Here is a 15,862-nt window from a genome sequence, read left to right as displayed (position 1 = left end):
GTCTATGCGGCCCAGGGAGGTGGATCTACGCAGTACCGGAAGGGGAAACCCCCCCCCCCCCGTACACAATGGCCCCAGAGCCCGCCTAGGACCAGACTTCCTTAGGACAGCCTGTCGGTTCACAGAGGGAAATAACAGCGCTATTTTGCTGCTACATATGCAGTCATATGCATATGACTTGCAAGAGGAAACAACTTAAGAGCAATGAATCAAAGACCTATATGCCAATGGCCTTCATGTGAACACCAATATACATTACAAGGCATTCATGTCAAAGTTGGTGATGACACACAAAGACAATGAACATGCACTTTAACCAAACTTTGATTGAACAATTATCCTCCTCAACTCTGTGTGTGCGTCTGTCCGTGTGTCCGTATGTATTTGTCAGATATTTGTAAAGCGTAAGACTGGAGAGTCAATGACCTTCGAAACAACCTTGACCTTGAGTGTGAGATAGGGGCTGAAATCAATGAAGTTAATATCAGTGATGTTAAAGGGAGGTAGAGCCGGACAGGGGACTAAAACAACAGCATAGGGGGGGTCGGGGGGGGGGCCTACCGGAGGACAGCAGCACCACGGCCTGCAGCAGGGCCACCTCCGAGTCGTCCAGGTTGAAGGAAGACAGCGACACGCCCAGGTCGAAGATGGCGTCCGACACCACGCCCAGCCCGCCGTTCTTCAGCTGGCCCCGCGTCACCGCCATCTCCCCGTTCAGCGTCAGCGTCTCGCTCTCGGGGTCGTAGCGCACGGCGGCGCGCAGCGACATGATCTCCATGCAGCAGCCCTTCAGCAGGATGATCTGGTCCTCGCAGGGCAGCTGGGGAGGGGGGCACAACGCTTAGCGTCAGCTAGCATGAGGAGGTTAGCACGCTTAGTGTCAGCTAGCATGAGGGGGTTAGCACAATGCTTAACGTCAGCTAGCATGAGGAGGTAAGCACGCTTAGCGTCAGCTAGCATGAGGAGGTTAGCACAATGCCTAGCATCAGCTAGCAAGAGGAGATTAGCACAACGCTTAGCGTCAGCTAGCATGAGGAGGTTAGCACAATGCTTAGCATCAGCTAGCATGAGGAGGTAAGCACAACGCTTAGCATCCGCTAGCATGAGTAGGTTAGCAAAACACTTAGCCTTTGAAAGCATAAGGGGGTTAGCACCATGCTTAGCATCAGCTAGCATTAGGAGGTTATGAACATGCATGCAGCTGTATGATTAAAACATCATAATGCAAAAGTACAAACTCTGACATTTAATCCACCCCCCCCCCCCTCAATTATTGTGTCATTGGAACCACGGAGAAACGGTCCAATCCACCCATGGTTCAGGCGGTAGCAAACGGCACCCAGGCTTACCTCACAGAACATGGGCAGTTTTTTGGCAAAGTCCACCACGCGGGTGATGGCCGGGGTGATGATCTTTGTAAACTGACTGAAGGCCTCTATGTCCACCTTGCTTCCCTCGGGGGCGCTGACCATGGGCACTGGGCCGATGTCTTCAGGCTGGATTGGGGGGGGGGGGACACAGACTACAGCATGAAAACACTCCCCAAATCAGAGGCCATAAGAAACATCATCAGGAAGAAGAGACACATACACACACACCCACACACACTTCATACACAGCAAATAGAGATTAGTTAGCAAGGCTCAACCTGGGTAATCCACTGAAGTGTAGTGGTCACTAAATAAATGTGATCAAGAGTGTTGTGTGTAGGTAAACGGGTGAATGGGGGAATGTTCTCAGGAATGATCAGCCTCTTACCTTATCTTCCTTCACCCCCACTCCACTCTGGTCAGAGGTATAGAATAAAGGCCATGTTATTTCATTTAGGAGCATTGCTTCCTGGCCTTCCTGTTGGATAATCAACAGGGATTGTGCCGTTTGTGGAGGAGGGGCTCACCAGGAACTTGCGCTTCTGCTTCCAGTGGTTCCCCTGGGCGTTGGTGGCCACGTGGGCCTCCATCACCATGCGGATCAGCTCCCACTCCTCCTGGGTGGGCTCCGGCCGCTCCCCCGTCGGCTTCAGGACCCCCTCCTTACGCCGCCGCTGGCGGTTCTCCTCGATCAGCTTCCTCTTGGCCAGACGCTTGCTGTCGTCCAGCACCACTGGAGAGGGGGAGGAGGAGGAGGGGGAGGGGGAGGGGGAGGAGGAGGGGGAGGAGGAGGAGGGGGAGGAGAGGGAGGGGGAGGAGGAGGGGGAGAGGGATGAGGAGGAGGAGAGGGAGAGGGATGAGGAGGAGGAGAGGGAGAAGGAGGAGAAAGAAAAGAAGGAGAGGGAGGGGGAGGAGGTGGAGGGGGAGGGGGAGGAAGGTGAAGAGGATGAGGAGGGGGAGGGGAAAGAGGAAGAGGAGGAGGAAGAAGAGGTGGAAGAGGAGGAGGAAGAAAAGGAGGAGGGGGAGAAGGATGAGGAGGAGGTAGAGGAGGAGGGGAAAGAGGAAGAGGAGGAGGAAGAAGAGGTGGAAGAGGAGGACAAAGAAAAGGAGGAGGGGGAGGAGGAGGAGGAGGAGGAGGAGAGGGAGAGGGAGAAGGAGGAGGTCGAAAAGGAGGAGAAAGAAAAGGAGGAGAGGGAGGGGGATGAGGAGGAGGAAGAGGAGGAGGGGGGAGGGGAGGAGGAGGGAGGGATATTTGATTAAGTGATAAATCTCAAGTTCAACAAGGATGTGTTGCAGGACGTTTTGCAGGTCGACCAGGCAAATAAAAACTTACGATCTGTTGCCATGCCGACCACGATGCACTTCTTGAAGCGACATTCCTGGCACACGTTGCGTGTGACCTTGTCGATGACACACTTGGCCTCAAACTTACAGGCGTACGAGGGGCTCAGGTTCTTCTGGATGGTCCGCCGGAAGAACCCCTGCAAAGGGTCACACGGGTGCACAGAGGCGATCAAAGACCACTCTCCTGCAGTAAGGCTGGGTGCTCAGGACACTAAACACAGGGGCACTCCTTTAGCCTGGAAGGGAGCATGTTACCTTGCAGCCCTCACAGGTGATGCAGCGGTAGTGGTAGCCGGTGGCTTTGTCCCCGCACACGACGCACAGCTCGTCTTTGTCGAGGTAACTCGGGACGTACCCTGGGGACACAAAGAAGAACAAGCATCAACTACGAGTGTAAATGAAATTATTTCAATTGAAACGGGCAAAACACAGACACATGTTTAAAGAACTCACTACTTGTGGAACAGGCTATTTATCTGCGTCATTGCAACTCAAATCTGCACAAAAGGCATTGACAAAATATTTCCTGAGCATCTGTGGTGATAGTTTACGGTTAGGGTTTTGTTACGGCGGCTGGGATCGATTATTAGTTCATGTTTCTCCACAATGGGGCCTCAATAAGTGACATGTGTGTCTTTAAAGGTCAATAAGGGTTTTACATTTTCTGGCAGATTAAATAGTTCAATATAAATCAATAAAGTCAGAAGCTAGCTTGCAAGCAAATCAATTATGGGAGCAAGGCATACTAAACTAATTGATCCACGTTTTGTAGATTTTTGTCCGTCCTCTGGTTGAATAGAAATCCAACTCTTATATTGCTTAGTTTCTTCACTTTTGAGTCCCTTTTGCAAAACGGGTTTGTATATTTTGTCTTAGTCAAAAAGTGAATAGCAAGTAGCTTTGCTTTATCTGAAGTATTAATCGTAAATAGTGGTGTGTGTTTAATTCTATTATTGCAACACTTTGTCAAATTTCTCAGTTTCTGCAACTGAAAATGAAAGTAGAAGATGAACAAAAAAGTAATTCTAATCCCAAACCAGGGGAAGTAGGGGGTTGACTCCAGCATGAAAGAAGTGGGAATCATCTTGAATAAATGCAGCTCTGCTCCTGGTTTCTGGCGAGCCCACTGGGGTCGGGCCCATAGAGGCAGACCCCCAGCTCTTTACTGGCGAGCCCACTGGGGTGGAGATTAAATTGGGCAGACCACCAGAAGACCGGGTCAGTGGAGGACCAGTGATCAATAAGGGTCTGCCTTCTGTTCTCTGTTCAGGTCCCCGGTTACAACACAATCAATAACCCCCCCACTCGCCAATTTTACCAAATGCCAAATAAATGTAAAACCAGACGCCATAAACGCAGAAAGGTGCATCTAGGCGGAGCAGCGAAGCCCCAGTGCAGAGCTCTTTATCAGGAGGCTCCCAGGGCCGTACCTCTCTGCCGCTCTCCCTGCCTCCAGCGCAGGGCGGCAGGGCAGGGCTGCCAGGGCTGCCAGGCCTCTGCCCCAGTGACCTCTCTCTGGGACAGACTACGGCCCGCCGCCCCCTGGTAGTCACGGCAGTCCCTGAGAGACGTCTCCGAGCCGCGGAGTTCGCCGGTGAAGCCGGGCGTGTAGGAGGAGCTGAGCGGCGCTGCCCAGGCCGGCTCCGTGCACGGAGGACGGAGCGGGCCCGGGGGCTCCCAGGGGCCCTGGGCGGGGTACATGCAGTACTCCCCGCCCCCGGGGACCAGGTACCCCCCCGTGCTGGCGTGCAGCCCCCCGTACAGCTCTGCCAGGCAGGAGTTCATCACAGACATCCTCGAGGCGGAGTCAAAGAGTCAAAAATTAAAGTCCATCCGGTGGGGGAAAAAGTACCCAAAGATTCTGGAACCTGACTAGAAGATTACATTAACGTAGCAGGTGTGTTAAGGTTACACACTTATGGTTGCCCAAACATACGACAACAGATGAGTGTGCTCCTACGAAGGGTGTCCTCTCTGAGGAACCTTTTATCCACTCAATCCCGTCTGAATTAGGAAGCAGATTTATGACCGCACCAGCCTCTAATCTGATCTCCACCAATCAGGGAGGGCCCCACAGGGGGAGGAGTCTGCGATTAGTGAGAGACGCAGCACTGCTGATGCTGTCCAGGAACCACAAACTCAGGAATACAGGAACTGGTTTCTCGGTGTCCTGTTGGTCACATGATAGTTCCACTATATTTAACAGTGCTGCTGTTTACCTTTCTCATCGATTATCGAATATCTCAAATATTTTGAGTTCCGTGATTATTTAGACAAAAGCGTTAATTACATAAGATTTTCTGAAAGACTGGAAAGACGGATTCATTCAAATTGATTTGACAGTTACACAATATCTTTTTGAAATACGCGTTTCTGAATATTTCAGTTTGATATTGAATACACAAAAGATTTGATATAGGATGTCATGATGACACTTCAGTTTGTTAAGTTAGATTCTTACCTAACCTGCGTGAGGCCCTTAACACATAGAAGTCACTCCTGAACCCAGCTAATGACTGAACCCCATCAGACACGTCCCATAGGACAACCCCGTCATCCTTCATCATAGTCTCAGACCTCCACTGAACTCCTGGGTTGGACTCTGGCTCCACTCCAGAGGAGAGAGGCTCACATGAGGGGCCGACCAGCTAGCCGAGCCCCAGGGGGACCCTCCACTCATAGTGACACTGGATGTGTATCACTCTATACAACTCAGGATACATTGTGGACGGGTTCAAATGTATAATGTCACAAACACCTGCTATATATGTATAACATATGTTCCAAAATGCTTTATTCCCATTAAGGATTAAGATGTCCAATTCAATCATAGCCATCAATCAATGGATTAAAAATTAATGAAATGACCAAAAACAATAGATGATTCATTTCCAGCAGATCAATGTAACTTTGAGATCAATATGCTTTAGCTTTTGAGGGATGGGCAGTTGGAGGTCAATCGACTTGCCTAGAGGGGTTGATACTTTAATGAAGCAGTGATGTTGTCTTATCTTTGAATTTGTTAATGGATTTAGTATGAAGCATTTATATTATCTGTCAACGCTTTAATCTGTTTTATGCTCAGGAACCGTATGCCACTGTACTAACAGGGGTGCAGGAACTTGGAATGCCTCAAACATTTACTCGTTTGGTAAATGTACCAGATTCTACTATAATAAAAACTACTAAAATAGATTCATTTCCCACTCTAAATCCATTTATCTGGGAAAGAAATCGTTTTTGAAATCCAGCGGTGCCAAAAAGACAAGGTTTCAAAACAAACAAACCCAGGGTCACAAAGTCAAGACTCTTTCCTTTCCTAATGGCAGCTTTATACACAGCTTGAGCCTTGACTACAAATCTCAAAGCCATGTTTACAAATCCAAGTGTGTAACTTCAACAAGAGTCGCCCAGATCAACAGTGACAATACTCCTTGAGGAAGCTGTGGATGTGCAGCTTCTGACTTTGAAAGATGCTGAATACCTTTTCCATTCATTCAATACTTAAGCTCCTCTGAAGGAGCTCTGATGAGAAAGACGCTCAGTGACATGATGTGTTAAGAAGTGTTCAACTGCAAGCTATTAGTTAAAAATGCATAAAATAAAGACAAAAGAAAACACACAGACACATTGCACACACACAACACAGTTCACGACACACACATTTTTTTGTTTTGTTGAATCAGCCAATTTACAAAGTCCCTTCAAGCACAATAACAAAATGGCTGAATGAATATTCTACAAGCGTTGACACTCTAAATAATAATTCCAGCCTACTCTACTCTGGAGAGGGCACGGCATGAAATTAAATGTGCACGATGTTCTGCTGCACTTCCTGCTCTTCCGTACATAAATGGACCTCTGCCACTTCCCTCACAGCAGTCTGTTGAACCAATACCACCCCTCACGCATCGACTGTTTGGTGCTGGGCTTTAGGAACCGTTTGTGGATACAAGGACCACAGAGGCCCTGAACACTGGACTGGAGCCGGTGGGCCCCAAGGGTACCGTAGGAGGACATGTCCCCAGAACACCTCCTCCCCAGCTCAGAGTACAACAGCACGCTCCATAGGATGAAGACGGGCAGTAGTGTCGACTGTCCCCTGAATGAGGTGCTCTGATGCAGGGTCAGACCTTTGTTGTGCTACGAGCAGGACCTCTGACTGAAGCGCCTTCATGGCCTGCTGCTCTTCTTCTAACACTACTGACGGTGTGGGAGAGAAGGCGCAGTGTGAAGGCCGTCATGTTTTTAATAAACATCCGCTTAACTCATCATACTTACCCCTTGACCCCTTGACTAGACCCCCTAATCCTGTTGGTCCTTAGCTTGCGGGGCGGCCATGGCCATCCCCAGAGGGGGTCGATGGCCAGGCCAGGCCGGCCCCGTCCGGGTCAGGAAGGGGACTGGCCAGGGGGAGATGGCTCAGGCGGAGCCACAGGGCCCTCCATGAAGTGATGGCTGCCCTGAGGCTGTGGTGTCTGGGGGGCGGGGGGCCTGGTTTAAGGACCTGGGACTGGTTTTGGTTTGGGGACCTGGGAGGGACTGGTTTTGGTTTGGGGACCTGGGACTGGTTTTGGTTTGGGCGCCTGGGATTGGTTTTGGTTTGGGCGCCTCGGACTTGTTTTGGTTTGGGGACCTTTGTTTTCTGGTCCTTGTTCTCATGATGTTCTGTTTCTAACAATACTGGTTTATCGTCTTGTCCAATAACACCGAAGCCGTGTTCAATTCATAAACATAAAGGCTCTATGGCATTATGTTGAGGTTCTAATGTGCGCAGGACAAGTCATAATGCATCAAATACATAGATCTCTATTAAAATTCTCCCGAGCTAAATGAGTAGACAGCAGAACCACCAGCTCTGAAACATCAGCTGAAGAAGAAGGCGAGGGGAAAAGAATGTGTGTGTGATGCATAAAAACGGATCCCGTCAGATTTCCACAAGGGGCGAGCCCTGTAATCATGTGACCTTCTCCCCCCCCCCCCCCCCCCCTCCCACACACATGAGACCCAGACCCCAAGCAAGGGGAGACATTACCGTTCTGAATGGCCTCATCGGTCCAGCAGGGGGAACTTTTGTCTCCTGGCTCTGAAATATAGAAGCACTTATAAATAATGCAGAACAACAACAGAGCAGATCAGGAGAAAGACGCAGACTGCTTTTCTCTGCTGGTACTCCGTTTTAACTCAAATTGAACCAAAGCTAAATTACTATTCAGAACATCATCAGTGTTGTTCTGTGTGTGTTCCTGGTGTGGGCCTACTGTTGAGCTAAGGTGGGAGCCATCAAAGGGGATATTAAAGGCCAAAACACAAAATCTACAGCTGAAATACATACTGTTCAGCACTGCTAGTGCTGCAATCAAATCTAATCCAATTCATTTTATAGAAATTTGATCATTCAGAAAAAAACTGAAAAAGATTTCAAGCATCTTTGACTTTATAGTTTTCTTTCTTGAATCATAATTTCCTTCTTTTGAATTGAGGTGAATCGTAATTTCAGTACACAACTGGAAACCATAATGTAATACAAATGAATACAATTGTTTGTATGCATGATGATTCTTATTCTCTTAGTAATGTGTGTGTGTGTGTGTGTGTGTGTGTGTGTGTGTGTGTGTGTGTGTGTGTGTGTGGGTGGGTGGGGGGGGGGGTACTACCAAAGGTAACCCTGATGGGGGGCTGACGGAGAAAGATGTGGGAGACCCCTGTTCTAAATGGTCAATGTCATGTGTGTGTGTTCCCTCCGAATGTAGACAATTAGTCAATATTACTCTGCTTGTGTTTCACGTGGCCTGCTGCTGTTGTGATCACCTGACATGCTGCTGGGCTTCAGGGCAAAACCTTCATCCTCAGAGCGGCCACAGACATCTGGATCGCTGCCTGAGGACAGACGGACACAGACGGACGGATCAATGAGAGTTAACACCATCATTGTGGTTCCATGGGTAGTTACATCTGTCATGCGTGCATTTAAATATCCAAACAGGTAGGCTACCATTAATTGTGATGTAATTTTTTTTTTCCACATACAAAGGCTGTTTACACTTACGGCGATATGCAATCCCCACTTTATTGTTATTGTTTTTATCCCAGCGAAGACTGTCACGTTGAATATCTTTTAGGTTTGAAGGTTTCCAGATCGTGTTGTCCTCATTTGCCCCCGTCTCCTTTTCCCTTTTGGGGCTGCGCCATCTAGTGGTCGCACGTTGTTCTTCACTCCACATACGGGGCTTTAGCAGTCCAAATCGACATCTCCAAGACGACTGAGGCTGGGGATATATATTTAAAAGCCTGCATCCGTTTTTTTTTTTTTTCCCATAAATTCTCTTGTTAAACTCAGTCATGATAATTGCGTCCAAATATTCAAGCTTGTAGCTTAACATCCGTCTGCTTCTCGTCTCTCCCCGAGGTGTTCAGTTACAGAGCGCATTCTGAACCAATGATTCACTATTGGAGGGGGATCTACAGAAGGTAGCAAGATGTAAAGTTGTCTTTACCCAGCAACAAGTTGCACATGCGTGTGCATGTGTGTGCATGCGTGTGCATGTTTGTGTGCGTGTGCATGCACGTGCATGTGTGTGCACATGCACGCGTACGCGTGCGTGCGTGCGTATGTGTCCGTGTGTTTGTGTGTGTGTGAGAGCATTCCTACAGCCCTGCATCAACACAACAGCTCGGTTCACGCTGTGAATAGTGATCCAGTGGGAAAGAATGCTGGAGCACAGCTGGACTCAGCACATTTACTGTCCAGAGAAACGGAGGATAAGTCAACATATCAAGTCCTCAGCAGTATGTCGTACAAGAGGACAGCATGTTCCTGCTTTATGGGAGGGCTGCAAAACGTGCTGTTGGGCAGAGAAATATTACAGAGAGGAGAAGAAAGAACAACATGTGTGTGTCTCTGTTAGTGCGTGAGTGTATGTACGTGTGTACGTGCGTGCGATTGTGGACGCGCGTGTAAGTGCCTGTGCAGGTGTGTATTTGCGTGAGTATGGGCGTGGGAGTCTATATGCGTGGGAGTGTGCGTGCGTGTGAGTGAGGTTTGTCTGAGTATGAGTGTATGTGCGTGCGAGTAGATGTGAGTGTGAGTATGTATATGCGTACGAGCGTGTGTATGGGCGTGTGAGTGTGTATGTGCGTGTGCCTGCAAGTGTGTAGATGTTTGTGAGTGTGTATGTGCATGTGCGTGTGAGTGTGTATGTGGTGAGCTGCACATTATCCTCGTGTACTCAAACCCAGCCCCCGACTCCTCCCCAGCTCTCTGCCGCTCCTCAGCCCATGTTGTGTGTCAACCCCGTGTAGCGGGGCTGGCCCGAGGCCTGCGTCGCCCCCCACGGCGCAGAGCATGAGTAATGAGCAATACCTGACGGCAAACACACACACTGCCTCTGATCACCACCCAGGTGTGTGTGGGGCGGGGGGAGGGCACAACCTCAAAGCCATCGCAGAACCTTCTATGGCAGCTCACCCCTGGAGAGCACTCTGTGTTCCCGATAAGCAGCCGGGGCGACCCTGGCCCTGGCCTCGTACTGACGGCCTTCAACACGCAGACAGGCCCTGGTTCCATCTGTGAGGACAGACAGACCTGCGCCCGCGTTAGCTGTGCTGGATGAACCCCTTCCCAGGGCAGCCCAACCAGTGGGGTCCACTGGTCCAAACCAACAGTAAGCCAAGTGAGCGGCTCGTCTCAAACGCTGGATCGTCACCGCTGATGAGACACGTTCACTCAGAAGGGGCAGAGCACCGCACCGCCTCAAGCAGAGCGGCAAGGCACGCAGTCCTACTGCTAGTACTGTGTGTGTGCGTGCGTGCGAGCGTGCGTGCGCTACTGGCAGAGGGACAATCATGTCCGATTAGTCTTCATAATCACATGCACATAACACCATTTACAAATGTGTCACGATGGGAGCTCTGACACCCAGAGGCAACGCATTCAGAAGCAGATAAGATAAGATAAGATAAGATAAGCAACATCAAGCAAGACTGAGGCAGAAGGCGCAAAACCAGCAGGCTAAAACAGGCAGCCCACTAAGGCCCCGTCCACACGAAGCCGATTTCATGGCGAAACCGCAAAGGTCTTGTACGGTTCGGCCTTCCGTCCACACGAAGCCGGCGAATCCGCTGACCGAAACCGCAAACTTCTGAAACCACCCTCTGAGGTGGTTTCAAATCTATCCGGTTTCGTTTTGGTTTCGTGTGGACGCCTGAAACCGACTGAAACCGCAAACCATGACGTCATCGCCCCACCCCTCGACCTCCTAGCCAATGGCTCTTAAGCCCGCGGAGTCTCAGAAATCACAACAAAAAAGATGATGGCGGACTACAAGCTTGTAATCGTTCTGCAGCATATCATGTCCCTTGTTGGGTTGCTAAGCCATTATTTATTGAGAATCTAGTTCGCCATCGTAGAAGAGCTGTTTGTTTGTTTTGTTAGTGGTTCGGGGGGCAGCTGTTATGCGCATGCTCGCCTCTTCTTCTTCTGGATTTGTGTACCAGAAGCAGCGCCCCATATGGGCCTGGAATGTTTACTACAGCGTTTCTACAGATCTATCCGTTTTCGCTTGGCTTCGTCTTTACGGAGATACTTCGAAACCGGATAGATCGAAACCGTAACGGTTTCGCCCGTTTCGGCTTCGTGTGGACGGGGCCTTAGAAAAAGCATCACAGTGCATACCTGCTGACCGAAATACGAGTCTACAAACCACGCTTGACCAGGAGGGGAGGGTTTACACACATATTCAGCAGTGCGGACACATTATAAATAACCACCTATCACCTATTGTCACATTTTAAATAAATTGCAAAACAAGCCACACACATATTACTTAAATAGCAGCAAGACAACTACAATATTGTGAACGTGTGCGCACACACACACACGCACACGCACACACACACACACACACACACACACACACACACGTGCTTGAAAAGTACGCACACTGTACTGTGTGTGTACTTTGTCACATTATGCTCTCTTTCTTTGATCTTTCTTCTGTTTGGGTCTCAACGATGAACATATGTGCTTCATCATTATTATATGTGATGTAGATATATATTTGGGCAGGATATTTGAGGAGGATATATTACATGGATGTCAAAGGCCTTTGCCCTTGCACAGTCATGCCATGTTGTTGAGCCTGTGTGAAACCGGGTCCTTGGCCAGCGTCTAGCGGCCGCCTCTAGGAGGAGAACCACCTCGTCTCAGCCACGGCTAGACATTATGGCTGCCCACCCGGAACGCCTGGACATCTAGTCTGAGAGGGACGTGTAGAGCGGCCTGGAGCGGAGAGGGACGAGTAGAGCGGCCTGGAGCTGAGAGGGGCGTGTAGAGCAGCTTAGCCTGCTGTGGTGTGCACTAAATAATCACACAATCATCTAAATTGCAGCTTATGTAGTTTGTCCCTGTGTGTAGCGGGGGTCACCTGCCCAGGAGACTCCTCTATAGAGCCGATGGTCGGTCAGTATTTCTACACAAAAGGCTGCTAGTGCTAACCCTAAACCCCAGCCCAACAAAAGCCTAATCCACCTGGATACATCGGGCTCAATCCTTTCCCCAGGGACATAACACCAGCCTGTTCATAAATGACTGGAGAGCACGCCCGTGTGCGCCCCAGAGACATGGGTGTACCGCACTCACACTGGAGAATTAAGAGATTAACACTGACTTGCTTAATTGGGGGTAAGTATCGCAGACATTTCTTTGGGCAACTTAGTGCAAACAAACGGGTAGTCGCTGAGCTTTGCACTGTGTATTCGTTGATCTTTTTGGGAGACGTCTTGCAGTAGTAACCGCGTTTCCTTAGCACTCCTCCAAGCGGGCTGGCTGAGGTGAGACTGAAGAGTAAAACGATGCCCCCTTACTTCAATAACCGCATCCTGCTTGACAAAGCTCGACACAGAAACCCACGTGCATGCATCCAGGTCAACGTGTATCCATACTTTTTTTTTTGTCTTCATTTACTCTACCCTCTACTCTGATGCATTGTAGCTTTTGAGAATTATTATTTTTATCCTTTACAGATTCAAATTGCCAAGTCAGTGCGAGGTGAAGTTAATCGTTTTCCAGTGTTTTCATGACCTGCTCAACATTATCTTCGGCGGTGCAGATGCACACAATAAAAAAGGTTTACCAAACTGCAGCGGAGAAAAAAAACACCACTTCACAAGCACACCAATAGTTTGTTCACCCATTGTGTGACAGAAAGGTGTGCCTCTGCATAATTGAGCTTTAACCATGGATTTAAGTTAAGGTAAGGTGTAAATAAATGTTCTCACCAGAGTTTCATGGTTTGCGGTGGTAGCCAACTCATGACTCGTGACTTAATGATTCAATATAATATGAATATTTGGACGCAATTATCATGACTGAGTTTAACAAAAGAATTTATGGATGATAAAAAAAACGGATGCAGTGACTGCACTGATTAAGAGCTAGTTCTGGAAGCCACAGACACATCATATATGTAATGTTACCCAGCATTGGCCAACGATGTAAATAACGCGTGGGTCTGCATCCACTACCACTCAGTCGTGGAGCTAAGGGCCAACGTGTCTCATAGAGATTTGCTATGCAAAGCTAACCCAAGGAGCAGATCCTGGCTGGTTGTTTAGCACGGACAGTGCCCGGTTCACAAAAAACACGCAGGTACGCACACGCACCGCACATGGACGCACACGCACACCCACACACAGGTACGGAAGAACACGCACGCAAGCGCACAAACACACACGCACGGCGCAAGGACGCACACCCACACAGAAGGCTCTGGATTAGAAGGCATTGCTCAAAGGTTTTGGAGATGTATTTGTATCCTCTAGGGGTCTCCCTGCCTGCTCTCCATGTACTGCGGCCTTGAGAGGCGCAACTGAAACACGGCCTGCAGTCTGCAAGGGAGCTGCCTTTGAAAACACCCAAAAGGTTTGTGAGATTACAGAAACTATAAGGCATTGTAACTGAATGCTTCGGCGCAACTTGAAAGATGGCAGGGCATCAAACCGATGGCGAGACATGAAACGAAACTGGCTGAATGAAACTTATTCAATTCCATTGATTTCGTTGAAACACTTGAGGGAAATGAAGGTCCACATCTTCAGGGATAATATGATGGGAAACAAAATATGCATATTATATCATCTATAGAAAGGATCTTACTTTCATACTAATGAACGTTACAATATTTAATGGAGCATCATTTATGTAATGTGACAGTTTGGCCTTTCCCATTAAAGCCCCCTAATATTGAATTCAGGCCCTCAGCCATCTATATCGTTTGAAGTGTTGCAGCTAACTTTAACAGCTATTGCTTGAGTATAATTTCAGCTAGTCAGCTAGTGGTGAGAACATCTGTTCTTTGTTCATTGTGCCTTTGCATGTGCCAAAGTGGAGTCGTGTCCTATCCCTGCTCTCTTCTGCCCCATCAGAGCATCTCTTCCCTCATTGGTCCATCATGTCTGTCTATCCCAGGTGTGTGTTTCACACATCCCATCTTACCTACAGCAGCCTGTGTCCTCATGATCCCATTCTGTCATCACAACAGTTTTGGGGTGATAGAAGGGAAACAGATTTTGCATTGCACATCAGAAAAGAGGCGTAGACAGGCACGCACAAGCACAGACATAGCACAGAGCATATGGCCCACAGACTGATCTCATGACAACGTAGGCCGCATTCCTTTTCAAGGACACAAACCTCATTGTGTGAAACATCCGAGACTAATTGACCATAATTGGAATAATAATGTTTCAAGAGTTCTCGAAAAATTACTAATAATTCCCTGGCAAACTTCCTCTTTCAAACTCAGGATTCAACCATAAGAGATGACAAAAGGTTTGGAGAACATTTATAAAAAAGTTTCAGAACAAGGCAAGAAAAGGTCTTACTTTTGGCCAAGAGAGGCTGGACTTCACCCTCCACCAGAGAGGAGAGGAGAGGCTGAACCTCACCCTCCACCAGAGAGGAGAGGCTGAACCTCACCCTCCACCAGAGAGGATAGGCTGAACCTCACCCTCCACCAGAGAGGAGAGGAGAGGCTGAACCTCACCCTCCACCAGAGAGGAGAGGAGAGGCTGAACCTCACCCTCCACCAGAGGAGAGGAGAGGCTGAACCTCACCCTCCACCAGAGAGGAGAGGAGAGGCTGAACCTCACCCTCCACCAGAGAGGAGAGGAGAGGCTGAACCTCACCCTCCACCAGAGAGGAGGAGAGGCTAAACCTCACCCTCCACCAGAGAGGAGAGGAGGCTGAACCTCACCCTCCACCAGAGAGGAGAGGAGAGGCTGAACCTCACCCTCCACCAGAGAGGAGAGGCTGAACCTCACCCTCCACCAGAGAGGAGAGGCTGAACCTCACCCTCCACCAGAGAGGAGAGGCTGAACCTCACCCTCCACCAGAGAGGAGAAGCTGAACCTCACCCTCCACCAGAGAGGAGAAGCTGAACCTCACCCTCCACCAGAGAGGAGAGGCTGAACCTCACCCTCCACCAGACAGGAGGCCGTGAGCGGTGCTGCTCTGCTAGGCCAAGACCAGTTACTTTGACAAGGAACCAGTCTACAAAGTCTTCCCTGCCCCCCCCCCAGTCAGAGGAAGCAGCCCCACATGCTACTCAGGCCCCGTCCACACGAAGCCGAAACCGTTACGGTTTCGATCTATCCGGTTTCGCAGTATCTCCGTAAAGACGGAGTCAAGCGAAACCGGGTAGATCTGTAGAAACGCTGTAGTACACATTCAAGGCCCATAAGGGGCGCTGCTTCTGCTACAGAAATCCTTGTTGTTGTGAGTTCTGAGACTCCGCGGGCTTAACAGTCATTGGCTAGAGGGTCGAGGGGTGGGGCGATGACGTCATGGTTTACGGTTTCAGTCGGTTTCAGGCGTCCACACGAATCCAAAACGAAACCGCGTAGATTTGAAACCACCTCCGAGGGTGGTTTCAGAAGTTTGCGGTTTCGGTCAGCGGATTCGCCGGCTTTGTGTGGACGGAAGGCCGAACCGTACAAGACCTTGCGGTTTCGCCATGAAATCGGCTTTGTGTGGACGGGGCCTCAGTCTCCTGATTGGTTATTCAATCAAACAACCAATCTTTTTTCACCTATTATTTACTTTCCGGATAGGGTTATTTTGATGTAACTACTGCATTAGCTTGCCTCGA

General features: G+C 49.2%; 1 protein-coding gene across 5 annotated transcripts in view; it reads right to left on the bottom strand.

Moving 5' to 3' along the window:
• thrb (thyroid hormone receptor beta) overlaps positions 1-15,862 on the bottom strand; it is a 59,387-nt gene that overhangs the window by 4,524 nt on the left and 39,001 nt on the right. For all 5 annotated transcript variants that reach the window (XR_003974558.1, XM_030347297.1, XM_030347298.1 and 2 more), the window contains 8 exons: positions 8,526-8,594; positions 7,750-7,800; positions 2,970-3,070; positions 2,704-2,851; positions 1,898-2,103; positions 1,759-1,785; positions 1,350-1,496; positions 562-820 (listed from right to left, as the gene is read on the bottom strand). Coding sequence is in view for 4 of the 5 variants with exons in the window: in XM_030347296.1 (XP_030203156.1) it covers positions 562-820; positions 1,350-1,496; positions 1,759-1,785; positions 1,898-2,103; positions 2,704-2,851; positions 2,970-3,070; positions 7,750-7,800; positions 8,526-8,594 (1,008 nt within the window). In the remaining variant the exon portion in view is untranslated. The remainder of the gene's footprint in view (positions 1-561; positions 821-1,349; positions 1,497-1,758; positions 1,786-1,897; positions 2,104-2,703; positions 2,852-2,969; positions 3,071-7,749; positions 7,801-8,525; positions 8,595-15,862) is intronic.

This window comes from Gadus morhua, chromosome 22, assembly GCF_902167405.1.
Source record: "Gadus morhua chromosome 22, gadMor3.0, whole genome shotgun sequence".
In the NCBI taxonomy this organism is placed as follows: Eukaryota; Metazoa; Chordata; class Actinopteri; order Gadiformes; family Gadidae; genus Gadus; species Gadus morhua.
This window is presented reverse-complemented; position numbering and strand designations above follow the sequence as displayed.